At 51.2% G+C, this 26,369-nt stretch overlaps 8 protein-coding genes across 10 annotated transcripts; 6 read left to right on the forward strand and 2 right to left on the reverse strand.

Annotated features, from left to right (window-relative positions):
- Nucleotides 1-1,463: 1,463 nt before the first annotated feature.
- Nucleotides 1,464-4,198, forward strand: PV06_08860. Of its 2 annotated transcripts, XM_016410238.1 has the most exons (2): nucleotides 1,464-2,342; nucleotides 2,392-4,198. In XM_016410238.1, exons 1-2 carry the CDS (start codon nucleotides 1,724-1,726, stop codon nucleotides 4,002-4,004), a joined length of 2,232 nt encoding a protein of 743 aa, XP_016259260.1. In that variant the 5' UTR covers nucleotides 1,464-1,723; the 3' UTR covers nucleotides 4,005-4,198. The 2 variants fall into 2 exon arrangements, with proteins under 2 accessions (XP_016259260.1, XP_016259261.1); XM_016410239.1 differs by having other exon boundaries at nucleotides 1,464-4,198.
- Nucleotides 4,199-4,409: 211 nt separating this feature from the next.
- On the forward strand, nucleotides 4,410-8,535 carry PV06_08861. 2 transcript variants are annotated; one of them, XM_016410240.1, is made up of 3 exons: nucleotides 4,410-4,590; nucleotides 4,640-5,578; nucleotides 5,625-8,535. In XM_016410240.1, the coding sequence occupies exons 1-3, from the start codon at nucleotides 4,501-4,503 to the stop codon at nucleotides 7,539-7,541; spliced, it is 2,946 nt and encodes a 981-aa protein (XP_016259262.1). In that variant the 5' UTR covers nucleotides 4,410-4,500; the 3' UTR covers nucleotides 7,542-8,535. The 2 variants fall into 2 exon arrangements, with proteins under 2 accessions (XP_016259262.1, XP_016259263.1); XM_016410241.1 differs by having other exon boundaries at nucleotides 4,410-5,578.
- Nucleotides 8,536-8,733: 198 nt separating this feature from the next.
- PV06_08862 (uncharacterized protein) lies at nucleotides 8,734-13,933 on the forward strand. The gene is made up of 4 exons (XM_016410242.1): nucleotides 8,734-9,891; nucleotides 9,943-10,209; nucleotides 10,265-12,958; nucleotides 13,015-13,933. The coding sequence occupies exons 1-4, from the start codon at nucleotides 9,390-9,392 to the stop codon at nucleotides 13,074-13,076; spliced, it is 3,525 nt and encodes a 1,174-aa protein (XP_016259264.1). The 5' UTR covers nucleotides 8,734-9,389; the 3' UTR covers nucleotides 13,077-13,933.
- On the reverse strand, nucleotides 13,730-15,900 carry PV06_08863 (uncharacterized protein). Its single transcript, XM_016410243.1, has 2 exons — nucleotides 15,620-15,900; nucleotides 13,730-15,541 (listed from the first exon to the last, which is right to left on the reverse strand). The coding sequence occupies exons 1-2, from the start codon at nucleotides 15,853-15,855 to the stop codon at nucleotides 14,743-14,745; spliced, it is 1,035 nt and encodes a 344-aa protein (XP_016259265.1). The 5' UTR covers nucleotides 15,856-15,900; the 3' UTR covers nucleotides 13,730-14,742.
- A 235-nt stretch (nucleotides 15,901-16,135) lies between these two features.
- On the forward strand, nucleotides 16,136-16,783 carry PV06_08864 (uncharacterized protein; the record flags this gene model as incomplete). Its single annotated transcript, XM_016410244.1, has 3 exons — nucleotides 16,136-16,263; nucleotides 16,316-16,401; nucleotides 16,452-16,783. 3 exons carry the CDS (start codon nucleotides 16,136-16,138, stop codon nucleotides 16,781-16,783), a joined length of 546 nt encoding a protein of 181 aa, XP_016259266.1.
- A 1,865-nt stretch (nucleotides 16,784-18,648) lies between these two features.
- Nucleotides 18,649-20,820, forward strand: PV06_08865 (uncharacterized protein). The gene is made up of 2 exons (XM_016410245.1): nucleotides 18,649-19,034; nucleotides 19,094-20,820. The coding sequence occupies exons 1-2, from the start codon at nucleotides 18,847-18,849 to the stop codon at nucleotides 20,268-20,270; spliced, it is 1,365 nt and encodes a 454-aa protein (XP_016259267.1). The 5' UTR covers nucleotides 18,649-18,846; the 3' UTR covers nucleotides 20,271-20,820.
- Nucleotides 20,821-20,914: 94 nt separating this feature from the next.
- On the reverse strand, nucleotides 20,915-23,461 carry PV06_08866 (uncharacterized protein). Its single transcript, XM_016410246.1, has one exon. It carries the CDS (start codon nucleotides 23,418-23,420, stop codon nucleotides 20,991-20,993), a length of 2,430 nt encoding a protein of 809 aa, XP_016259268.1. The 5' UTR covers nucleotides 23,421-23,461; the 3' UTR covers nucleotides 20,915-20,990.
- Nucleotides 23,462-24,796: 1,335 nt separating this feature from the next.
- Nucleotides 24,797-25,905, forward strand: PV06_08867 (uncharacterized protein; the record flags this gene model as incomplete). Its single annotated transcript, XM_016410247.1, has 1 exon — nucleotides 24,797-25,905. The coding sequence occupies exon 1, from the start codon at nucleotides 24,979-24,981 to the stop codon at nucleotides 25,903-25,905; it is 927 nt and encodes a 308-aa protein (XP_016259269.1). The 5' UTR covers nucleotides 24,797-24,978.
- Between the last annotated feature and the right edge of the window lie 464 nt (nucleotides 25,906-26,369).

A 26,369-nucleotide genomic window follows, 5' to 3' on the forward strand; every position in this document is an offset into this window, starting at 1 on the left:
GTGGCATCGGAAACCTGAAGTCACGGCGGACGGCGAGGGCGAGAGACAAGGGCGACAGCTGCAGGGACAGGGGTACAATTGATGAATTGGTACATCTCTCTCCACCGTCACCTCACCTTCCATCTCCTTTGCTGACTTTCTGGCCATCTACTGCGCCTTTCTCGTCCCCCATACGTTATCGCCATCTCGGTACAGGATGAGGCTAACGATCCTAGATGTCTATCTCCCGCTGCATCTAACGATATTTTGTTAGATGTTTAGATGGTCAGCAGTCTGAATTTCACCTCCCGACCAGTACGTGCGCAAGTCTTCCAAGGAACAAACTCGACCTGAGACGAGGTGTTGGTCTGGCTCAAGTCCTTGAATGTGTGTTACTATCATACGAGCGGATGCCACATGCCCCTTGCGCCTGGTGACGCATCTTCCTTTGTCTCCTGCGAATGTACATACTGTACGGAGAATGTTACACCGGTCTCGCTAAAAGTCTGCAAACTACTCCAGTCAATTCACCTGCGACCGCTTGGCAGGCTCCGTGTCGCGTCATTTCAATGGACTTCTGAGAAGGCTCTGGGACCCCTAAGAAAATAAGACAAACAATCAAAGATCCACCTGTCTGCCTTGCCACTACAACAAGCTGGGAAACCTGCTCAACTCGGCATGGTGGCGGCCGGGGGAACCATCAGACTCTGAGGAATTGCAGGTGATCGTGTAGCACATGTCCAGGGACTACTTTGTACAGAACACGAGTTTCACAATTGCAATCACTCCTTGGTCGTAGTGCCCTCTTGCCCGCCAACGTTCAGGTCTCGCGTACGAGTATGCCCAGGAAGTTTCAAACGGCGATAACGTGTCAGATGCATTCCTAGGTACGGTGATCCCTTCAATCGAGTAGGACTTCGATAGTCGGTAAATTTGAACCCGAGTGAACGAGATACTGTTCGACTTGCGAGTGTTACTGGGCAGATGGGTTACATGGCAGCTGTTCCCACGCTGATATTTGCCGTGAACTCCTTCAAGGTTCGAGGGTGCGTCCCACCACGAAGTCTAGGATGGACCTTCGCAAGGAGGAATGGTCTCGCATGGGCAACCTTGAGAAAATTCTGTAACAGGGACGTGGGAGGACGTGAAAGCCTTTTTTATGATTTCTGGGCTGTACGTACTGAATAAGATGCAGCGAGCATGGGCCACATTTAAGCACATTTTCTGGAGTACCAGTTGCCTTAAATGCAGGCATAGGCTTTGAGGAAGAGCCTCTAGGGGGCCCCTATTGTTGACCCGATAGCCTAGGAAATCCTTAAATTAGGAACAGCAGGTACGACTAAAAACTCCCAGTTCACAGGGCTTGCACTGTACGGTACAGTACACACCGAGGCCCCAGCCTCCATAACCGGTTGAGCTGTGCTCCGTACCTGGGTGCTAATTGGTACAGTCTAGTTCAGGTTCTGGTACTCCGTACTTCCCCTCAGCCTCATTGAGACCCGAGGGTTTGTTCCTTTTCACATCTCGCAACTCGCGCTCAGAAGAAAAGCATCTTGACATATTCACTCGTTCAAGTGGCCTTGTTATACTATTTCCCATCATATACGCTCGCTACCATATCATCCTTCACTCGCAAAAGATCATTGAGCCCATTCTTATATCTGGAGCCTCCCACCATTTCCACGATTTCGCTTGGTCTGCAGCTGGCGTCGATGGACTTCACCTCTTCAGTACTCACAACGTGATGTGCTGCCTGTGGACGACCTGCATTTTTCATTACTCGAGTATCGCCTATGGTGGTCTTCTCCTCCTTTCCCTCGTTCTTCCGCGACAATGCTCTGCTGCCAATGCGCACCCCGAGCCAGTTGTCGCGACTACTACCACCAATTTTCTGGGATACGATGGCGCCTGGTCTGCAGTTAGCATCCGCGTGGGTACGCCTGAGCAATGGCTGAGTGTCTTCCCGAGTACTCTGAGTCAAGAGACGTGGGTTGTCGGTCCTCTTGGATGCGACGGAACTTCGACTTGCCAGAACAAAAGAGGAGGGCTTTTTTCGGCGAATCAGTCATCCACATTCATTCCGAAAGGATACTTTGAGCTCAACACGGACGCGCAGCTAGGTACTGATGGTTCTGGATACTATGGTCTCGATACAATCGCACTCGACGATCGCGTATCGGTTCCCGACCAGATTCTCGCCCTCGTAAACTCCACCGATCACTGGATTGGGACATTGGGTCTGGGTGTCCAACAGACTCGCTTCACTGGTGACAGGAACAATCTCCCATTTCTATCAAGCCTAGTGCAGAATGGTAGCTTCATTCCTAGCCACAGCTATGGATATACTGCGGGAGCCTCATATCGTGGGTGTTAACGTCCCAGATCTTGTGGGAGGTACTAACATCGTTGTAGGCCTCAAAGGCGTTCCGGCTTCCCTTACTCTGGGTGGTGTTGATGCGAATCGATTTGTCGCCAATGACTTGACATTTACTCTGAGTGCCGATTACGCTCCTGTAGTGGCCATCAATGCCATATCAGTCACTTCCTCGCCCTCGAACGGCGAATCTTTGCCATCTAACTGGAACTCCAACCCACAACAATTATTTCATTCGAGCCAGGTAGATTCGAGCTTGTTCACCATAGACACGTCTACGCCTTTCCTCTGGCTTCCGGCGGCAGCTTGTGATGCCTTCGCTGACTCCTTGAATTTGACCTACGACGACAACCTCCAATTGTACCTGTTTCCAGACGGCAACTCTTCATCGCCAGATAGACTTTCCGGTTGGAATCTAACATTTACCTTCGCTCTCAGCAATCTGCCCGGATCATCCGAAGAGATCAAGCTAACACTTCCCTACGATGCTTTTAACCTCCAGTTGTCATATCCATTCCCGAAACTCGACGCGGATTTCTCATCACCCCCGACCAACTACTTCCCATTACGAAAAGCAGCAAATTCAACTCAATATACCATCGGACGAGCCTTTCTGCAGGAGACCTACTTGACAGTCGACTATGAGCGCAACAATTTCACCCTTTCACAAGCCGTCTTCAATTTGGATGCCGTTGGTAATGTAAACCTACTAGCTATTACACGACCAGCTGATAGCATCTTCCCGGGTCCTGAATTAAATGGCCACTCTGGGCTTTCCACCGGCGCCGCTGCAGGCATTGGTGTAGGATGTGCTGCGGTTGTCATAATAGCGGCCGTGTTGATCTGGGTTTTCTGCTTCCGCAAACAAACTTCGAAAGATGCAGACACTGCTGAGAAGCCGAAAAGGCGCAGTATATTCACCCGCTTACACAAGGGACCGGGATCTAAGACTTCGGTTTCCGAGCTTTTGGGCGACAAGCGCCACCCTACTGAAGTTCCTGCCGATACATCAGCCACCAGATTCGAACTGTCAGCCAATACAGCAATTGAGATGCCAGCAGCGCCCGTGTCCCCGCAGTTCTACACAAGCAATGTACAAGAAGGGCACAGAGGATCAATGCTGGTTAGAAACGACCCCAGACGGCCAGCGGAGCTCGAGAATCAAGATTCAACGACGAAGGCGGCCGAGGCAGCCATGACTGAGCGGTCTAGCTCTCCTGTGCCACCTTATTCACCTCCAGAAGCCAACAATGGCCGCCTTAGCAGCAGCATCAGTCCCAATAGCCTACGGAACAGTCGGGCTTTTGGGACTGTTTCGTCTGGAGAGCAAGGAATCAGTCCAATTGGCGTAAGCAGCAATGGACACTCGAGACAATCAAGCAACAGCAATAGCAGGTCACTCCCTAGTCCTGTGTCGCCCGAAACGACCTCCAGACCTCCACAAAACTTTTCAGGCAGCTCAGGCGATAGTCCTCTAACCGATACTAGTCGTTCCAGCCTGATGGTACCGCAACTCAATGGTCGTCCTCCATCGCGATCTCCAAGTACCGGCAGCAGATTCGTTGAAGAAGGCTTAAGCACCGTGTCAGAAGAGCGAGCGTCAAGCCCTCCAGAAGGCCGTCCGAGCCCTAGATTCAGCTGGGAAGATTGATTCTTCGTGCGCAGGTCGCAGCTATCTAGTGCTGTTTAACGATGCCATGACCGAGATGCCTTTAATGCTGGGGGAAAGTCTGGAATGGATTTTTTTCTGTAGCAGACCTGTTGTTATTGTATTAAAATGAGACGTTCTGGTGTAGCCCGTAATGTTGAGTGATCCTGTTGGATGTTAAATGTCATTCATTGTTATACGTGTATATTTACCAATTTTGGACTTTTCCGAGGGTTTCTTGAGAAGTATTTCGTGAGGGAGTACGGAGTATGTCGTGCTTGCATTGGCAATCCTAAGGAATACATGCAAGGCTGGCGAGGCTATCCACCAGGCTGCTCGTCCTTACCGAAGGCAAACGTAAAACCCCAAATCGTACGTCACGCATCACCAAACAATTAGTGCAGCACCCCGACACCAGCCTGCGCACAACATGCACCACAACGGGAGAGACTACAATGGCTTCTCATGATCATCTCCGATCTTCGTGCAGGTAGCAGCAATGGCGCTTTCGAGCTGGAAGCAATTCCCCTTCTTCAACGTATCTCAGGTTCCTGTGCCTGCAGATGAAGAGGGATCGTATATCTTCGAGGTGTGTCTTACCGGTCAGCCTCGAGACGTGCCCTAACTCCCGATGTCAGAATGATATTGTATCTATAGCTACTGGCTCCGATTCTCTGTTCCTCGGCTCCTCGAACGGCTCGGTGCGCGTCCTTTCTCGAGCGCTGAAAGTCGTCCGAACATTCCAGGCATCCGACACGTCAGATGCTTCTATCACGCACATTAAACAGATACCTGAGACACCTTTTCTGGTTACAATCTCTGAGAATCTATCATCGGAACCCTTCCTGAAGGTATGGGCGCTGGACAAGACCGAGAAGAAGACGGGAGGACCTCGGTGTCTGTGTACAATTGCGGTTCAGAATGGCAGAAGACAGTTCCCTGTCTCGGCACTTGTCGTTCTAGATGATATGAGTCAAGTGGCTGTCGGCTTTGCAAATGGCTCTGTGACTGTCATACGGGGAGACTTCGTTCATGACAGAGGAACCAAGCAGCGGACTGTGTTCGAATCGGAGGATCCCATAACTGGTCTCGAGATCCGACAGAACGCCACAAAGGTCCTATACATCGCAAACACGGCGAAAATATGCAGTCTCATTATTTCTGGCAAAGGTCAGGGCCAGACTGCACGTACGGTAGACAATCGAGGGTGCAATGTCGGCTGTATGACACAAGATCGCGAAACTGGCGACATCGTGATTGCTCGGGAAGACGCCATTCATTACTATGGCCCAGGAGGGCGCGGGCCCAGCTATGCCTTCGAAGGACCGAAAAAGATAGTCAAGATGTACAAGGAATACGTTGGTTTAGTCTGTCCACCTCGAGTGGCACAAGTCTCCAAATCCAAGACCTTCAGACGATTGGCAGGCGACGAGATTCACGAGCTATTCAGTAGTTCGTCGTTCACCTTGCTTGATACCGACCTCAAATTCATCGCTCATACCGAGTCATTACCGGCGCAGGTCAAGGATGTCTTTGTCGAATGGGATGAGCTGTTCCTTTTGACTTCTGAGGGCAAGGTAAAAGTCATCACCATTCAGATCTGTTCTCTGCTAACGCAAACAGCTGTTCAGGTACCAGGAAAAAACACTTCAGCAGAAGCTTGAGATCCTCTATCAGCGCAACTTGTATATTTACGCCATAAACCTTGCCCAGAAGGCCGGGGCCGACAAAGTCCAGCAGAACATCATTTTCCGGAAGTACGGTGATTATTTATATCAGAAAGGTGACTATGACACAGCAATGCAGCAATATTTGAGGGCGATAGACAATACAGAACCATCACAGGTCATACGGCGGTTCCTAGACACACAGAGAATCCACAACCTCATTGATTACCTTGAAGAGTTACACGAACATGATAAAGCATCTCCTGACCATACAACATTGCTCCTGAACTGTTACGCGAAACTGAAGGACACCGAGAAGCTCGACGCCTTCATCCGGGCATCTGGCACAGCAAGATTCGACATCGAGACAGCCATTGCAATGTGCCGTCAGGGTGGATATTATGATCAAGCAGCATACCTCGCCACGAAACATGGTGAGAACGAGTTGGTGATTGACATTTTGATTGAGGACTCGAAAAAATATGCCGAAGCCTTGCAGTATATCTGGCGACTCAACCCAGATACAGCGTACCCAGTATTGATGAAGTACGCCCGAAGCCTCATTGAACATTGTCCAGAAGAGACAACAAAGTTGTTCATCGAGTACTACACTGGCCGATATGCTCCGAAGCAAGACATACCAGCTGTATCGGAGGTCCAGGCGCAGAGTGGCGGAGGCGCATTTCAGACTTTGTCAGCACTCTGGACGCTGCCATTCATGAGTAGAGCATCCAACGTCAATGGGATACCAACAGGCGATGAACAGAAACCCCTCGGGGAGGAGACACAGCCAACGTCAGTCGTTGTAACTCCGTCATATCTTGTTCCTCGACCCCGAAGTGCATTCTCTGCCTTCATTGCACGTCCCGTTGAATTTATCCAATTCCTCGAAGCGCTCGTCCGTCAGGAAAGTCTAGCGAAAGAAGACAGGTCGGATTTGTCGACTACCCTCTTCGAAATGTACCTCGAGGCAGCAAACAGTTCTCGAGATCCTGGTGAAAGGGACAACTGGCAGGTCAAGGCAACCAGCTTGATTGCGGACAATAAGACAGAGTCACTAGATGAGTCCACAATCGACACCTCCAATGTCCTCTTGTTGTCGTCATTGTCGAAATTCCCAACCGGCACGACATTAGTACGAGAACGAGAAAACCTCTATGCAGATATTTTCCGATCCTTCACTTCAGCAAAAGACACCTCTGGCGCCATTTCAGCGTTGAGAAAGTACGGTGAAAAGGATCCTTCACTATATCCACTCGCATTAGGGTATTTTTCTTCCTCGGAAGGGATCCTCAAGGAGCCAGGAGTCAAGGATGAGCTTCAGAATGTTCTCAAGAAAATTGACCAGGAGAAACTAATGGCGCCGCTCCAAGTGGTCAAGGTTCTCTCCCAAGGAGGGGCGGTGAGTATGGGCATGGTCAAGGCGTATCTATCTGACAACATTCAACGAGAAAGAAAGGAAATCCAAACTAATCGTCGTTTGATCGACTCCTACCGAACAGAAACCGCGTCGAAAAGGTCTGAATTGACGGATCTTGAGACGAAGCCTGTTGTGTTTCAGGCACGACGCTGCTCCTCTTGTGCCCGAAATCTGACATTACCTACGGTTCACTTCATGTGCAAACACTCGTTTCATCAAGAATGTTTAAACAAGCCAGGTCTTGGTTTGGACGAGGACGAGGACGACCAGATCGAGTGCCCTATATGCAAACCGGGCAACGACACTATTCGAGCAATTCGCCGACAGCAAGTGGAGAGTACCGAGCAACACGATCTCTTCAAGGCAGCCTTGGCCCGAAGCAACAGCCGATTTGAGACCGTGAGCGAATTCTTCGGACGTGGTGTGATGGGCACAATACCTGCAGCAGAATGATTAGGTCATCGGGCAGAAGAAAGACGAATTTCAAATATCGCAATTGATCCTGGGGGCAGCGCTGGACATACAAGTAACTTGGTGCGATTGAATAGCCCAGAGCCTATCCCGAGAACAGACGCAAAGCCTAGCGACGATCGGGCCAGATGACGATGGTGGGGGTGAACGGCATGCGTCCCTCAAGGGTTGCACCTCTGTGCAATGAGAGCCAAGTCCTGTACGAGTACGAGTTCGTGGTACAACCCGGATCCCAACAGAAATCGAAACTCAGCCTCCATAGCCTCAGCGGAATGTAGCGATAAGCACATTGCAGGAACGGCGTGAGACTCGCCTGAGTCATTCGTGGGTCACCTTCAGAGTATCTACTGAGGTATCGCTGCAGGTGGGACATACAGATTTTGTCGACTCGTAGTGAGACGTTTTTCTATTTGTAGGGCTGCGCCTCGACCGGGGTTCGCGAGCCTAAGTTCTGGCTGGTATAGCGGTGGAGTCTGGTGGCGTGGCGGGGAGCAGTAGAGGATCGAGGAAATGGGTTCCTTGCTGAAAGCCAGACCATGAACACAACATGATGGGATGATAAGCACATGGTCTGTTATTGAACTTGATTGTCGTGTGGTTGTCTTGTGTGAAGGATCGACGACCAGGCGTACCATTATGTTGGAACATTAGCCAGGATATCGTCGCGGGGACTGATCTGTGAATGCTTCTATACAGAATAACGGGACGGGGACTCGCTAGAGCAAAAGCTTCGGGTCAGACTAGTCGGAAGGGCTATGTTTCCTTTGATATTCTTGGTGCGTGTTCGAAGTGGACGAGTACTCCTACTCATCCGGGGGATATGCAGCCCTCGCCTTCTTCTGAAGGACCCCAGTGGCCGAAAGTGAGGGCGAGGTTCGTGTACCTGTCAGTCGAGGACAGAGCCGTATGCCGCACATGCCTGTACCTGGAAGTGCCCAGCGTGGTGTACCCCATATTGACTGGCTAGTTGGTTGGGTGGGTTGAGTGGGGGGCCGAGGTGCCTGGAAAGAGCCAGTTCAGCGTCCCTCCAGTGCCTGGAAATGTGCCCGTAAGACAGCTGGTACAAGCAGTTCGGCGTAAAGTAATAGTGGCCCGAGGCCTGTTACGGGCCCCCTTGTGCTAATGCTGGTAAATACTCCCGGTTGCCTCTCACCACACACACGATCATCATCATCATCACCATCATAATCGTCGTCGTCTCAGTTTCAGCCAAAACATCCCCAAATCCACAGTGGCATCCTCATCCTTCACCTCCCGACCTAAGGTACTCTTCTGTCTTTTTTCCCCCTCGTCTCCATCATCTTTAACCTCGACCTCTCCTTGAGGAGAATCACTATCTGCTTATTGTTAGCCCAAGAGGATTCTCGCAGTGGCAACCAGTCTCAAGTAATCCCTGTGGCGTTTGTTGGCGCAGTTACTTGCATTATCATATTACGGCATCCTAGAAAGCGCAACTTGTTGCAGGTGGACCGTGACTGACTGACCGGAACTTGGACCAAAGCACCACCACACCATCTCCGCGACCTACATACATCCTTTTATTGCTCACCACAACACGCACACACCATAGTCCTCGAATGCGTGTTGCTTTTCCCGTCGCATTGTTCTCGGTCATCGAATCCTTCACTTCTAATGACCCTCGTCCTCGCTTCGCCTTGACCCCGCCGCCTTTTTGGTCGTGCACAGATACGATCCCCTCCAGTCCACCCTAGTCAACGGATGCGGTACCAGTCTTGCTATTGATGCACACGGCCTGACCGCATGAATTCTGCCTGCGGTTCCTAACAAAAACGCCATTCACGAAACCGTTTATTGCCCAAGTCTGCCACCATGGCGGACACCGAAAAAGCCATTGATGATATCTACAAAAAGATCGAGCGAGAAAAGACGCTAATCACAGCCGCGACGCACATGCGACAGTCGACAAACAATGCTGCAGTCCAGGCACGTGTCGATAGTACCATCCGCGATGGGAGACGAAACATCACTTACCTAGAGGATAAATTGCAAGAGTTGCAACTGCGCCAGCGCGGCACATATGATGACGGCCCTCCTGCCCCTCCCGTGCATGGCGGCAGCGGCGGTGGTGGCGGTGGCTATCCAACAGCTGATGGCCGCAGTCAGCGAGGCTATCAAGCAGGAAACGCGCCTACTCCTCCTCCCAAAGACACCCGAGGCTACTTCGCCAACGAAAGAGGGGACTATGGTGATCCAGGACCAGGTGGTTACAGTCAGGGAAATACCGGCATGATGCCACCGCGAGCCATCTATGGTGATCCGCGACCCTACAACACTCCGGTTCCCAAACCGCGTCCCAATTTCTCAAAACTAGGTATGTTGACGTCGTGAATGCTAAATGACAGAGTTCTGACACAGACATTAGACCTAATCAAATATGATACTCCATACCTCGGTCCCAAAATCCAGCTCATGCTATCGCAGCTCGAGTTCAAACTCTCGGTCGAAAAGCAGTACAAGGCAGGAATCGAGAAAATGGTGCGACTATACCAGGATGAGGGCGATAGGAAGAGCAGATCGGACGCCGAAGGCCGTCGCATCGAAAGCACCCAAAAGATCCAATTATTAAAACAAGCCCTGAAAAGATACATGGATCTTCATGTCGATATTGAGACCTCTGATGGCGGCGATGGTGAGCAACCCGTCTCCCCAATTTAACCTTTTCTGTTAGGCTGACTAGACATCAGATGACAGTCTGAACGCACCAAACATGCGGAAACCATTAACGGGTCATCTGGAGATGCGCATTCATGCGATCAAAGATGTTGATCACGCGGCATCCTCACGATTCTCGAGAGGGCCCGAGACCTTTGTGATCATGAAGGTAGAGGACAACATTCGCGCCAAAACTCGAGCTACCCGTACAGATAAATGGACAGAAGAGACTCACAACGTCGACATCGACAAAGCCAATGAAATTGAATTGACCGTCTATGACAAAGCAGGTGACCGCCCAACCCCGATTGGATTCCTCTGGATTCGCATCTCGGATATCGCGGAAGAGATGCGCCGTAAGAAGATGGAAACTGAATTTCAACAGAATGGTTGGGTATCAGCGGACAAGATGGCCAACGGTGGCAGTCCGGGAAAACCTGGCTCTGAATTTCACCAACAGCAACAACAGCAGCACCAGTTACAAGGCACCGCGTTTATGCCACCTGGTGATGCGGCTGGTGCCGGATCCGCCGCCGGCTTTCCTCAAAATCCTCAACAGGTTCAACCTGTAATGATCGACTCATGGTTTTCGTTGGAACCGGCAGGTCGTATTCATCTCACCATGAGTTTCCAGAAGCAGACAGGTGCGCGGCGTCCGTTCGACATTGGCCTAAATCGTCAAGGTGCTGTGCGCCAGAAGAAGGAAGTCGTTCACGAGAAACAAGGCCACAAATTCGTCAAGCAACAGTTCTACAATGTCATGCGATGTGCTTTGTGTGGGGACTTCCTCAAGTACTCGGCCGGCATGCAATGTGCAGATTGCAAGTATACTTGCCACACCAAATGCTATCCCAAGGTTGTCACGAAGTGTATTAGTAAAGCGAACTATGAGACCGATCCGGACGAGGAGAAGATCAATCACCGAATACCACATCGCTTCGACAATTTTTCGAATATTGGGGCCAACTGGTGCTGTCACTGCGGTTATTTACTTCCGCTGGGTAGACGAAATGCGAAGAAGTGCTCAGAATGTGGTCTCACATGCCACACGCAATGCCAGCATCTCGTGCCGGACTTCTGCGGCATGTCAATGATCGTCGCCAACGAGATTCTGGAAACCATTCAGCGGACAAAGCACCACAATAAGTCTTCATCGGTCAGTTCCGGCATGAGCAGCAGGACTTTGAGGCCGAACTCTGGCAGGCCAGGCCCTCAATCACCAACTCAAAGCTTTGTCTCTGACGGAAGTACATTGACACAATCTGTATCTAATCAATCATACGATCAACATGCAGAGACTGCTAAGCCTTCTGCGGCGGCCACAGCTGCAGCTCAGAACATGATGTACAATCAAACTCCGCCGCCGCAATCTCCACAGCAACAACGACCATTACAACAGAGAGCCGTTTCGACCGCTGCTGTCCAGGCTGCAGCTGCAGCGACCAGCCGGCCGTCCTCACAGAACTACCATCAAAGCTTCAGCGACTACAGCCCTCAAAAGATTGCGCCCGACCGGTATGCCAACGCACGACCACCGGTTCCAGAAGCGCAGCCTCCTCACGCGTCTTATGATCCTCGTGCATATCAGCAGTATGACCGACAGCCAATCCAGCAGCAAATGATGCCACACCAACAACCTCAGCCAGCTATGGTGCCACAGCAGAGGCCTCCTCCACAACAAGCTCAACAAACTTACTCCCCTGCTCCGGTCAAGCCGGCGCCTCAACAGCAACAACAGCAACAGCAGCAGCAAGTCGCTACACCTCCGTCCGGACGAGGCTCCGGTCCACGAATTGGCCTCGACCATTTCAACTTCCTGGCTGTGCTGGGTAAGGGTAACTTTGGTAAAGTCATGCTTGCGGAGGCGAAGAGCTCCAAGAAGCTGTACGCAATCAAGGTTCTTAAAAAGGAGTTCATTATTGAGAATGACGAAGTCGAATCAACCAAATCCGAAAAGCGAGTCTTCTTGATTGCCAACAAGGAGAGACATCCTTTCTTGCTTAGTTTGCATGCCTGTTTCCAGACAGAGACCAGAGTCTACTTTGTTATGGAATACATCTCGGGCGGTGATTTGATGTTGCACATCCAACGCGGCCAATTCGGTCTCAAACGAGCTCAATTCTATGCTGCAGAAGTGTGCCTGGCTTTGAAATACTTCCATGAGAATGGTGTCATTTACCGAGATCTTAAATTGGACAACATTATGCTGACCTTGGACGGTCATATAAAGGTTGCCGACTATGGTCTCTGCAAGGAAGACATGTGGTATGGTTCGACGACCTCGACGTTCTGTGGTACTCCAGAATTCATGGCTCCCGAGATTCTTCTTGACAAGAAATATGGCCGAGCAGTTGATTGGTGGGCGTTTGGTGTCCTGATCTATCAAATGCTCCTTCAGCAGTCCCCATTCAGAGGCGAGGACGAGGACGAAATTTACGACGCTATCCTCGCCGACGAGCCTCTATACCCCATTCATATGCCGCGCGACAGTGTGTCGATCCTTCAAAAACTCCTAACGAGGGAGCCGGAATTGCGTTTGGGTAGTGGGCCTGGTGACGCTCAAGAAGTTATGAGCCATGCCTTTTTTAAAGGCGTCAATTGGGACGACATTTATCACAAGAGAGTACCGACACCTTTCAAGCCAACCGTTAAGAACGAGAAAGATACCAGCAACTTTGACCAGGAGTTTACAAGTGTGACCCCGGTTTTGACTCCGGTGCAGAGCGGTAAGTGGAGAAGCCTAAGAATTGATGTTTCGAGCAGTGCTGACCTTTATCTGTAGTCCTCTCTCCCGCTCACCAAGAAGAGTTCAGAGGCTTTTCGTATACAGCAGATTTCATCTAGGAGGAGAATCAGTGTGACGAAACAACAACGAAAACAGTCGTCGTATCGAGCTACGATGGAGCTTGTGCCAGGGACGACGCTTGTAACGGCGGATCCAAGTCGACTACCAGGGTGAATCTGAAGAGTAGTTCAGAGAAATTGGCAAACAACAGCGATTCCACTGGATCATCGGAATATTTTGATGCCGAGTGGGAGATTGTCGATAGAGCTGAAGAAGGTAAAATGTCTGATCATGAGTCATGAGTGAGGACGACGTTTTGTGTGAGAAGGAAAACGGGGAACATAATCGACGGGGGCCTTCTCGTACAAACATGGCATGCAAAAGACTGCGCAACAGGAGCTGGTATGCAATATGGTCATTCCTTTGGACAACGTAGCGTGTTGCAAGCCTTGACTGGACGACCAGGGAGGGTTCAGGACTAAGTCGGTATTCTTGGCCCGGTATGCACTTTGAGACGACATGTCGCATATGATCATCTCCTGGGGAGGTTGGGAAGCATTTCCTCTCACGAGTCGAGGGACATTGGATGGTTAGCCTGGGATGAAGTTCGGGAATGAAGAAGTTGAAAAGAATTATAGAAAGCAAAGGCGGCGACTTGTCGCCAATGATGAGCATTGAAACTAAGCATAATTGAAACACAAGGTCCGACAGAGAGAGAGAGAGAAAGAGAGAGTCAATATTGGATTTTTTTTGTTGAGGTGTCTGAAGACGAGAGTTTTTGTCCAATGATATTTTCGGTAAACACCGTGACCAGATCCAAGTCAAGCACCGCGAGAGCAGAAAGGTCCTCGATAGTAATACCTTGACGGTTTGAAGCATCTACCTGTGGACCTCTGGCTAAGGTAGGTAGGCATGGGCCTCTGTGACTTTTTTTGAAAGTCCCAAAACCTCGTTCACATATCGAGTTGTTTCTTTCTATTCGATCGCTGTCGCGATGTACCGCGGAACAAAAGAGGGAGAAATGAGGATTGATAGGCTTTCAAAGGTTCATTACGGCCCAAGGCCCCTCCAGTCAGTCACCTTCGCTTCCACCCTCTCCACCCCCGGCTGATGATCTCACTTTTTGTTCATGGCCGGTCACTCAATGATCGCATCGTCGTCGTTGTTGATCCCCGTCCAAATGTTGCGTCTTCGAGATTCGTACCAGGTTTTAAAAAAAAGTCGTCATGAACCAACCCATGGAAGACGTACCCATGTGTACATGGTCATGGCTTGAGGGACAAAGACAAAGAGCGCCAGTATCAGCTCTGGGTCGGAATGATTTGGTAATTCTGTGCGTTGGTTCGTGGACATGGACTGAAATGGTGTGCTTGTGTGGTCAGGCTCGAATCTTTCACCTCCAGCACATCTCGTCGATATTTTGCGGCTCGGTAAAAGTGTCCCGAGGAAATAGAGCCCATAGGCACCCATACCGGGATAAGGCTTCATGACTCTGGGACGAAGTCCATGATCTTTTGACCAACACTGCAGTCTCCTGTCAAGACCACCTGGATCTCGGTGTCGCTAGAAACAGGTGCAAACTCGGACGCGACGTAACGAGGAATTTTGCCCTCGTCAAGTCGACGACGCATCCAAATCCATGTTCGTGACAATCCCATCCTTCAGGCCTGGTGATTGGGCAATACTCAAAAAACCAGACCGGAGGGAAAATTTCTGGGTACCAGATCAACCAAATAATTGGGCATTGTCCAAAGCCGAAACCTTCCTCTTCATTCCTGGTTCGATCCCCAGACTCTTTTTCTTGATGGCGAGATCCTCTGCGCCTCCTTTCCTGCTCGCATACCTTCCAGCTCTCTTCAATCTTGTCTCGGCTCTCAACTGGTTGGGGCTGACGAATTGCTTGTTCTCATATATCACCGGCCCGCCGAAACTTCCTTCCAAGATGACCACTGGTGTCAGGACGAAGCGAGGTCCGATCTCGACCAAGGAAACGTCCGCCCCTTTGCCGGGTTCTGCGTTGTCGGCCTTGTCGGGTTCGGCCTCACGGATCTCGTAGACTCGGATCCAAATCTTGCCATCGAGCCCATAAATGCCGATGATGCGATCGACGAACGGTTTCATGCCTCTCACACCTTTGGGGGGTACGCAGAAGACCCCTCGAAGCATTTCCCGGATCAGGGATCGATGTTCCTGGCCTGCTGCAACCTGTTCGTCGAAACTCTTGTCGAACACCACGAGACCTCGTCCTCCTTTCAGACAGTTGCCGCCGAAGCCGAGTTCCGCCATGGTGTGTACGTTGGTCACGCTGAACTTGATCGTGGGGCCATTGGGAGCCCGCGCCAGCCACAGGTACAAATCTTGACCGTGCTTTCGCGCCTCCAGAAAAAAGACGTAGTTGCAGGAATGAAGGTCGGCCAGGCCGTTGAGGGCGGAGTTGTAGTTGTTGGACGACTTCGTGTCGAGTTTGGTGTCCTTGTAGGTGTGTGGAAGGAGGGAATGTAAATCACTGAGAAGGTGACGGTGTCTGTAGGTCGGTCACTCGTCAGCCTTTTTTCGCCCGGTCTTGTCAAAATCTTTGCGGGAGAAGGGCATCTCATCTTACCGATACGATACTCCTCGAGATGTGAGCATGAGTATTCGATTTCTGACCTCGACCGGTACAGAGGAGAGGCCATTTTGCTTTTCCTTTGGCTTCGAACTGCTGTGTTGTTCATCCTCATCCGATTCTTCTGCTTCTACTGTGTTGCTGCTTTGTTCTGCTGAAGACACTGATTCCGAATCCGAGTCGGACTCTGACAGGTGACCGGAGCGCAAGGCTGATTTGTATGCGGACGCCATGTTGCGTATAGGTAGGGTCTGAGGTTCTTGAGGAGATTCGCGACGATTGTTGCAATGCAAATCGTGATGTTCTCCAGGAAATTTTGCGAATAGGAATCAAAATTCTACCGAAGTTGAGCCAGCGCAGTCTGTTGCTGACTAACTAGTGTCGACATTTTGGCCGCGTCTAAGCGAGTCTTTGTTTACCTGAGAAAGAAACACCGAGTCCCGCAAGTCAGTCTCGCGTAATGTTCAGGCAAACAAACTCAAGACTACATCCACGTTTGTGAATCGACGTACCATGGCGACTGGCAAGAAGAGTTATCCCCGGGCGACTTTGCGCAAAATCGTCAAGGCGCACTCGAGAAAGAATGTGAGCAAGGGAGTAGATTCGTTGGTCTTTTTGAACTACGTCTTGTTCATCGAAGAGTATGGTCTGATGTTGTCATTATAAAGTATGAGTGCTAAATGTCGCTTCTAGGTTGATGCAAAATGCGACCAGGAAAGCACGCAATGATGGAGAGAAGTCTATTGCAGCAAAAGACATCAGAAAAGTCACCATGGTGTGTTTGCATTCTGTGCAATTGGGCAGTTCTGCCAAACTAACTACTGTTCAGACTACTTTGCGGCGATTCAAGGGTTGAAGCTGCATAGCGAGGAACCAGGACACTTCGACTCTTCGTCTGTCTTCCTTTGGCTGGCGCATCACCACCGAGGTCAGCACTCTGAAGGATACGGCCAAGGAGATAACGAGATGCCGCCGACACTCACGATATTCGAATCGTCAAAAGAGATTGCACAGTGCATCATACTGCACACTCTTGATGGAACAGACAGCAAATTGTGGCTCAGGCACGCACTGTGCGAAAAGGCCATCCACGTCCCAAGGCAGATCTTTGATATTCAACGATCGCAAGGCGCGAAAATGCTGAAGACTTCATCAACTTAGTCTTGGCCAGAGACAACATCGAGTCTATCATGCAATTGAACAGCGTGCATCCTTGAAGCAAATATTCCTGACGACAGCTGAATCACCAGTCTCAACATTTCCGCTCTTAGTGTTTCGGGTCTGGCGGCCATTCCACGTCTCAGTCTGCCGGGCGCGATCTCCCCTCTCGACACCACACCCTTCAGCCCTCACTGGAGGTGTCGTCTCTCCTCGAACGAAGTAAATCAAGGTCCTCAGAGACAAGCTTTCTTTTTTATTACAGAGCCAAATCCGAGGTGGAGGTGGGAACGAGAGACTGCCGATTCTTATACTCTACCATGCGACCTGGCCATACAGATTTATATAATTGAACCTAAAAAGTAAGACTCATCAACCTTATCCAATCCATCGATCATCTAGACGTACCACTTGGAAGAATGAGCACGCAGTTGGTACTATATCGCCAAGTCTAGCCGAATTGGGTGCGAGCCAGATTTGTCCCAAGTTCTCAGTTTAGTGCCCCAAACATGCTCTGATCTATACATTTCCATATTTACCCGTTTCCCTTCTCTATCACTTTTTCTCTCCTTCATTCCATGTTTGCTCGTCCATAACTATATCCATCACCACTGTACTCCCACTCATCCCGACAACATGTCTATCGTTACTCAAAGAGAGACCAGCAAGCACACTCACACAGTCATCTTCCTCCACGGCCGAGACAGTGACGCCCAAGAATTTGCGGACGAGTTCTTCGAGAGCGAGGCATCCGAACATGCTGGGAGACCACGCACCCTTCCAGATCTGTTTCCAGGGATCAGATGGGTCTTTCCCACAGCACCAGCTCTTTACTCGAAACGCTTCAATACCACGATGTCGCAATGGTTCGATATATGGTCAGTCGAAGATCCTGAGGAAGAAGTCGGAATCCAAATGAATGGATTGAAACAAAGTGTTGCCGCCCTGCTGGAGGTGATAAGAGCCGAAGAAATGCATGTGCCTCGACAAAACATCTTTTTAGGAGGTATCAGCCAGGGATTTGCGACAGCGTTGTCTACCTTCTTCGCAGACGGCCAAGGGTTCGCCGGCCTAATTGGCCTATGTAGCTGGATGCCTTTCGTCACCCTTGTCGAAGGTCTGAAAACATCTAGCGCCAATGACGAGCAGCTTTTCGATGCAGTTCACAGGATTTACTTCGGTCAGCGGTCTTTAGAGGAACCATCATCGCCGTTCCTCCGGTCTACTCCCATCTTTCTCGGCCACTCAATCGATGATGACACTGTACCCATTAAGCATGGAAGGCGAATGAGGGATGTCCTAGTGCGTTCCTTGAGATTGAACGCTCAGTTACACGAGTACGCGGATGGGGGTCATTGGGTGAACGAGCCTGAAGGTGTGGACGACATTGTGGAGTTCCTGAATCTCACCATGCAGAATCTCTGATGATGAGAATACACGTCGAATCGGCCATCGACCTTCTGCTTGTCTAATGATGCCAAGAGATAATATTGAACCTACGTAGACCGCTAACGTAAACAACATTGCTCAGACATTCTTGCCACGAAAAGATACTTCTACTCGTGATCCCCATGGGTTTTGATACAAGCGACTTATGCTGATACCAGGTTGGGAACTGTTGAAAGTTATGAGACTGCCGTAAAAACAATACTAAGTCAACCGTTGTGTAGTACGCGCCCTGGTGGGTCAAGGGTGATCGCCCACCCATCATCGTCGAATCTGAGCTGGTGTTGGTTGTAGGAAGTTCTCTTCAGCCTTATGTGATGGAGATGCTTCTAGAGCAAATTCGGAGACAAACAAGGCTGAAGCTTGGCGGAACCTCATAGAGGTTGTACAACTATTTCTTGACGAAACTCACGCGAGCAATTGTCAAAACACAAAGACTCAAGATTACTTCTCCCTCTATCAATACTCAAAACTGTAAAGCTACTCGTCACGACCATCGGTTTCAACTCCCCAAGATACCTGGTCTACGTTGACGAACTGCCGCTACAAACCAGCCCTGCTACTCCGATTGTGTTCTGCTTTTAAATCCGATCGAATTAGCCTCGACTCACATTTCCAAAATGTCTTCTGCCGCTCCCGCTCCAGTCGATAGCAAGTCTGCAAAAAAGCGCAAGGCAAAGGTTGAGAAGCCGACCTCTGAGAGTGACGCACCTGCACCTTCGGTTGACGCAACCCCCTCCGAAGCGCAGCCTACTACTAATGGTGTCGATTCTCATGGCGACAGCACCTTCGTCAAAGATCTTCAGAGGTAAAGAGACACAGCTTTCGTCCTCTTTGGTGGAAGGCCTGTGACTGATTCATGTGCAGGAACATTCGCAATATCCACAAGAAACTTGCCGCTTCGCACAAAGCAGACTCTGTAATCGCCGAGAACCCCAAGGTGTCACTCGATGACCTTGTGGCACAGAAGAAGCTCAACGCAGACCAGAAAGCCCAAATCCTCAAGAAACCCGCCCTCCAAGCTCAACTCTCACAGCTCGAAGAACAACTACAATCCTTCCGTACCTTCGCCCAGGACCTCGAGGATAAGTTTGCAAAAGAGAAGTCTGCATTGGTCGAGTCACACGAAGCTGAAGTTGCTAGCCTCAAGCAGAAGGTCCTCCAAGAGGCCGAAGATGCCAAGTCAAAGGCAATCGAGGACGGCTTACGAGTCATCACACATTTCCTGCACACTGCTGCCTCCAAACGCCAGTCTGAAGATGCCGATTCCGAAGAGGGTCGGGCCTTCGAGGGTGCTTTGCTGCTTGTGTATCAAGGCAATGAGACTTCCCTGATGACGCTCAAGAGCTTGATCTACGGCACTGAAGAAAAGGTTCTGGATGTCCAAGGCGAGGCTCTCGACTACACGTTCGCACAGGTCAAGCAGTCTGCTCTTCAGGAAGCCCAAGAATTGGTGCAACCGAACCCTCAAGAGGTTGAGGCTGTCCCTCTTGCAGAAGCATCTGCCGTGGAAATTCAAGTCGACCAGACTGTGGCAAATGCCGGTCTGACCGAACTCGGAGACACTGCTACCGTTCCCGTTGCTGGCGGTGATGGTGCCGAACCTCAAATCGTGCAAGTCGCCGAGCAAGCCACTACTGGTGACGAGGCGGCCAATGCGGTGGCTGAATCTTCATGGGATCCTCAGGCTTCACAGATCACCGACACCAGCGCGACGAACGAGGAATGGGTACAGGTCCCACGTGACCCTGCTGAAACGGAAACCGGTGTAGCTGCTACTCCGGCTGCCATGCACGGATCTAGTAGCTGGGCTGAGGAGGTTGGTGCGGCAGCTGCGGTCGAAGAGAAGGCCAATGCTGACAACGATGGGTTTGAGCAAGTTCGCCGTGAGCGAGGCCGTGGTCGAGGTGGCCGAGGAGGTCGCGGAGACTTCAGAGGACGTGGAAGAGGCGGCAACCGTGGAGACGGCTATCGCGGCGGCCGTGGCGGACAGAACAAAGGACGAGGTGGTCAACGTGGTGGTGGTGGTGGTGCTCAGAGCTAGAGAGGTCTACGCATGAGCCGGGGGCGGGTTGCGGCATGATCTAGCGAAAGATCCTTTCTATTGCTTGAATCGTTGCGGCCACTTGCATTCGCTACATCTCTCGAGGCTGGACGAAAAGTGTAACAGGAAACCTTTGCTATCTTGTTTCTTCTTGGTTCTTCGGCATTGCATCGGGTCCACGGGAAATTTTTCAAAAGCGAGCAGGCAGGCGAAAAAGGACGAAGTCTTCTTCTTTGTGTTTTTTTAGGGAAAGGGACAAAAGAAGAAAAGTGAAATTTCACCAATGGAATTTTCATTTTGCAGAGAATGCATGCAGGTGTACAACAACCAACAAACAGCAGTTGGCAAAAGCATGTCTCTAGTAAAATCGAACAATGTATTGTGAGGACTTGGAAGGGAAGGGGAAAAGCAGAATGAAACAGAAAAGTTGTTGTTCCTGAACATGGAGATGATGGGGAGGGGAGTTGCTGATGACACCTCTCAAATCTGAGGAAGTGTGCGAGAGAGAGGGTAATATCAAATGACAATACCATTTGGCTATCAGACATAACTCGTTCTTGTGCTCATGTTTTACTGACTGCGTTCTGGTATTTTGTTTTGGTTTTAGAAGCCTTGATCGTTTTGACATGTTTGAGATTGAGTTGATCGGCTCTAGCTCTGGCTCTGGCTGAGGTTGCAACAGAATAGGGCACCAAGCGATGAGAGGAGCCCAAACTTCCCTCATTCCAAGTCATGAGCCAGATCCTGGACCCTCACCATGCCGCTGGCCCAACCCATGGCCGCCATGCCCGCGCAAGACGGGTTCGGGTTCCATTCCAACACGGTGACGCCTTGCTCTTCTTCAAAGATGACCTCTGCGGCCCCGGTGTCCTTGTGGGGCCCCTTTTTCTTGCTGTCGGGCATGTACGCCATGTTGATCTTTTCGGGCTTGAACCCTTCGTGGAACCTCGACACGCCGGGTCTGACGTCGTGACCGTGGAAGAGGTCAATTTCTGTTTCTGGCTTTGTTTCCGCTTCCGCTTCTTCCTCTTCTCCGTCGTCGTATTCCTCCTCGTCGTCGTCTTCGGTCTGCGAGACCTGACGAGGTTCCGGACTTGCCGTTGTCGCTGTTCGCTTCGTATTTCCCGTACTCGTCAGAGGTCGCCAGTCGTACTCACATACCTTTTGTAGGTACGCCTGCACGGCCTTCCCCGGGTCGTTCCTCCGGTACGGCAGGACTTTTCGCAGGTAGTTGGTCGCGTGGAGTTGACCTCTGGCGTTGCCGACCAGGACGCAAGGGTGGTGAGGCGAGCCGGACAGGGCGGTGGCGGTGCCGGCCTGGTCGGGCAGCTTGGCGATGCGCAGGCTCACGTGGAACTGGCGGACGTGGTGGCAGGACAGGAACGTGGCCGACTGCGTGTCCATGCGCGTGCTGCCGACGCGGTCGAGGCCCGTGATGAAGCTCCGCGTGAAGGGGGCGAAGTGGATGTCCCGGGCCGGGAAGCAGGCCCGCGTGACGGTGACCTTGTCCTGCGCCGGCGCGCGGAGGTCCGTGAGGGCGATGTCGCCGGCCGACGAGGCCGTGGCGACGAAGGGGGCGAGGTGGACCGGGGAGGCGGCGCTCAGGGACGTGATGTACGTGTTGTGGATCCGGTGTGTCGCGTAGCTTCGTGGCGGGTCGACATGGTCCGGGTCCGAGAGGTCGAAGAGGTGGACGGTGCCGTCTGCCGCGCCTAGGATGAGGTCCGTCGGCGTGGCGAAAGTGAGCGTGGTGAAGACCGTGTCTCCAGGTGGGGACAAGGTGAGTCCGGCGCGTTCGGCTTTCAGGGCGACGACGACGGGACTGGTCAATTGTGCTGGGATGGCGAAAACGTGTACCTTGCCGTCGGTGGAAAGAATGGCCAGGATACCTATGGTGGATGCTGTCGCCGTGGAGGTTGCTGTTGTCGTTGACGGAGTCATCTGGGTTGATGGACACCATCTCATGGCGCGAATGTTGCCGCACTCTGTGCCCATGACGGTACAGAGTTTTGGCTTGAGATTCATTGCAATGGTCCGTATCCCTGGAGTCGGAGTGGGTTTGGTAGGGAATGCCCAGATCTGAATCGCCGAGGGGTACGGTGGTGACGGATGGAATGCTGCTCGCAAGTTCTCCTCCTTTTCGTGTTGTCGTCTCTGGTGAGATGTGCATCTGGTGGCCATGGCCAAGTATTGAGCGTCCTGCTGTTGAGGAGCCCACGCCAGACAGTTGATCTTTTCGCCAGCATTGATAAGCCAGCCTTCATGATAACGTTGACCCGTCTGGGACGCCTGGTCCACTTCAGCATCGCGAAACTTCGGCCATGCCCAACCGAAATCCATCGGGAAATTGTAATCCAATGGATACTGCTGTTGGCGACCAAACGGTCCAAGGACGACAGAATGAGAAGGTCTATGACGGTGAAGATAACGCTCATAAAGTTCTTGGTGTTCGAGTGGCTTCAGGATCTGACGATTGAGTATCAGGTCGACGATGGATTCAGGTAGTCTTGGTGGAAGGATGTGGAAGTTTGGGTTCGTGGAAGAATCTGACCCTTTATCTCGTCTTCTTTGTTCGGCTCGCTGGAGTGCGATAGATAGGGTCTTACGACTTGGGAGCGTCACGTCGCGTCCCAGCAACCAGGTATCCCGAGCGTCGAGGGTATCTTCCAAGTCCTCTACATCGGGTCCAAACATATGATGATACACTAGGCTCTTTGCACCTTTGGCGTTGAGAGGTGCAAGGCCCCGAGAATGGATTGTTGATGTCGTTGTTGTAGTAGTTGAGTTGCCTACCCCTGCCCCTGTCCCAGTAGCAGATCGGCGACGATTCGTTCGAAATGGCACGTTTCCCAGTGTATGGCCATCGGACACCACGCTCATGTTATCTTCATCTTCATTTGGTGTTTGAACATCTGACGCTTGGGACTGAATGTCAGAAGCATCGGAAGCGTCGTCATCCTCATCGAATGAGCCTTCAGCATCCTGCGTGACGTTTTCCGGTTTCTCGATCCTTTGCTCTTCGTCTGGACTTGATCCTGACGACTCTGAAGAGGCTCGTAGAATCCGAAGAGTGTCCTTGTCCCATCCGTCATTGGCGTATTTTGGATTCACTTTACGTTCGCGACCCGATCGCCGGGTTCTGGGCGACATGATGTTCGATATTGCCCTCAGGCTGTAGATAGAGGATTCCGCCGTTAGTGACAATGAGCGAGCATGATCAGACCCACCGCATTGCTCACAATTGGACGTTTTTAACTGAGTAGACCAGTTAACGATCGAGACAGGGGAGTTGGGGGCTGTACGTGATCACAAGTTGACAGACGGCGGGCAAAATGGGGCTTGCAGATCTTGTGTTGATGGGCAGGGCTGGCGAAAGAACAAGCACCGTGTGGTCATGTTGTGTGTCTAGCTCTTGCTGATGTGGACACGCGTGTATAATGAGATCATGTCAGTCCACCCATGTTAACTGCGAATTGAAGACGTGGTGATGGATGAATCAAAACAGTGGCCCATCGAGACTGTTAAAGAAATTTATTCGGTCTGGCAGGGTCATCTTGGCAACTTTGGGAGAAATATCTGCACTGGATGGTCAGGTCAATCAAAATTTGTTCGGTCAGACCATTAGATTGATTTTCCAACAAGTCACCAAAAAAGACTTGAATGAGGTTCTTAATCACATACTCTGTACAGACATAACAGAAAGTGGCTAATTAGTATCAAGATCATCAATTTGTGCGCCATCTTGCTCGACTCCTTTAATCAACTAATCGTCACAACAAAGTGTTCAGTCGGATGATACTCTCAAGATGATCAATTCGATCGCTGGAGGTAAAACAATGTCCTTTGGTCTTTGGGGTGATGCCGTGCTTTCTGACTCCGGTCGATGATCAAATATTGCTGACTGCGTATGAAGTACTCGTACCCGTACAACTCTTTTAGGAACAACATTACGAATACTCGCCAACAGCCTCTCCTCGGTGAATGCAGGACACGTCAGATATGTTGCCCAGACATGTATAGAGAGTATCAATTTGCGATCAAGAAATACAAGGTAAGATCCTACGACTCCAATTGACGATGCCCAGAAGGACGGTGCGTTGTCCCAAGGGCATCGACGCGCAAGATGAGATGCAGCAAGTGTACGGAGTATATCAAAAGGGTAGTTGGAATCATGTCGGCGGATCGGAGGCCGGGTACCGCTCGAGCGTTCCTATTGGCACACAAGGGAGGTATACACCGGGGCCCAACGTCGGGGGGTGGTATGGAGTACAAGGACTACGTATCCTCCCAAGACTTTTCTGCCCTGGACGCCTCAAAGCAATTCCTGGCGGATCTTCCAATCAACCATGACAACAGGCCAGAAATACCTCTATCTCGATTCGCCGGACTGATGGTGACCAGTCCATGTCCGGACTATTCTTGGTTGACAATGCCCCATTTGGGTACTGCCACATTTCTGATACCAACGAATTCGAGTATTCATTCGGCCCCCCTTTGGGCGATCGGCGGACTTTGGCATTTTGTCTCTTGAATACTCCGTAATATCCATCATGTTTCAAAAGGACCTCTGTCATCCCCAGCTCATCATCATCTTCTCTTGCTTCTCTCTTCTTCGACTGTATTTTTTTCCCGGCGGAGTTGAGCTCAAGTACTCCGTACACAAGAGCACGAACAACAACAAGCAAGGTATTCAATCCCAACCACAACCATGGCCCCAAGCACGTCAATCACGAGTATTCTCCTTTCCACAGCCTTGCTGGTGACCACCACCAAAGCAAGCTGGGGCGGGTTCGGCAGCGGCAATGGGGACAATCCCTGGTCTAATGGCGACAACAACAACAACGACGGTGGCGGCGGCGACGGCAACGGTAACAGTGGCTCATCGTCATCGAGCGGCTCTACATTCGGTCAAGGCTCTCTTTTCAGTTCAGCAGGCGAATTCGACAAAGCCACACACATCCTCATCGCCCACGCGGTCCTGGCGTCGCTGGTTTGGGTCCTGTTCATCCCATCCCTCGCCATCCTACTCCGGCTGAACATCAAGAACCCCATCATCTTGCGCATCCACGCCGTCGGTCAGGTCCTCAGCTACACCCTCTTCATCGCCGCCGCGGGGTTAGGCATCTGGCTCGCCGAGCAATTCAAAGACTACGGCGTTTGGAACGACCCTCATCCTCGCATGGGTCTGGCCGTCCTCGCCCTCGCCTTCTTCCAGCCCATCTTGGGCTACGTCCACCACCGCATCTACAAGAAACGCGCCGCCAAAGTCGAAGCCCGCCAACGCACCAAGGCACCCGGCAGGACCCCCATAGGCCGCACCCACCTCTGGCTCGGTCGCATCCTCATCGTCCTGGGAATCGTCACGGGGGGGCTGGGTATCAAGTTGGCGTCGGAAAGCCCATTCCAGACGGACTCGCAGAGCAGGACGGCCAAGATTGTATACGCTGTCATAGCCGCCGTCATGTTTGCCTCGTACCTCTTCTTCGTGGTCGCCTTTGAGATCCGTCGGGCGAGGCACGTCGGTCAGGAGCGACAGACCAGAGGCGACGCCGCCGCGGCCAGGAAAGAGACAGGCCCCCTACCGTCATACGACGAGAGTGAAGAGTCCCTCGGCCGTTCGACTCGATACCGATAGACTTGAAGTGACGGATAGAGACTGTCGATCATTATTATGAACCCACAAAGAGATTGATCCATGGGGTATGTCGTAAGTGTAAGAGGCCCTCAGGGAGTATCGTTGGCTTGATGCGGAGCATGTGGACAGTGTAATTCTAATACTTTTTCATGACGATGAATGTTGCACGAGATGAAGAAATTTTGTTTAGCAAGATAGTCAAACAGTGAATATACCAAAGTCACTCAGCAAGCTGCCGTCTTTTCTTGCTTCGATCCAAGTCGTAGTCTACTTTCTTCTTTCCGATGCTCTCCTTGGCCTGCCACCGTCATAGTAGATCAGGTATTCGTACAGTCGCCTGTGCAGTATCCCAAGCCTAGTACGTGAGGCAGCCTCACGGATCCACCCCGCATTTCAGGCCTACCATATTCGTACCTTGTACAGGGTTAAGTCGTAGCTACGAGGCCTACGAGTGTGTAGGTATA

Source organism: Exophiala oligosperma (genome assembly GCF_000835515.1).
Source record: "Exophiala oligosperma strain CBS 72588 unplaced genomic scaffold supercont1.9, whole genome shotgun sequence".
In the NCBI taxonomy this organism is placed as follows: domain Eukaryota; kingdom Fungi; phylum Ascomycota; class Eurotiomycetes; order Chaetothyriales; family Herpotrichiellaceae; genus Exophiala; species Exophiala oligosperma.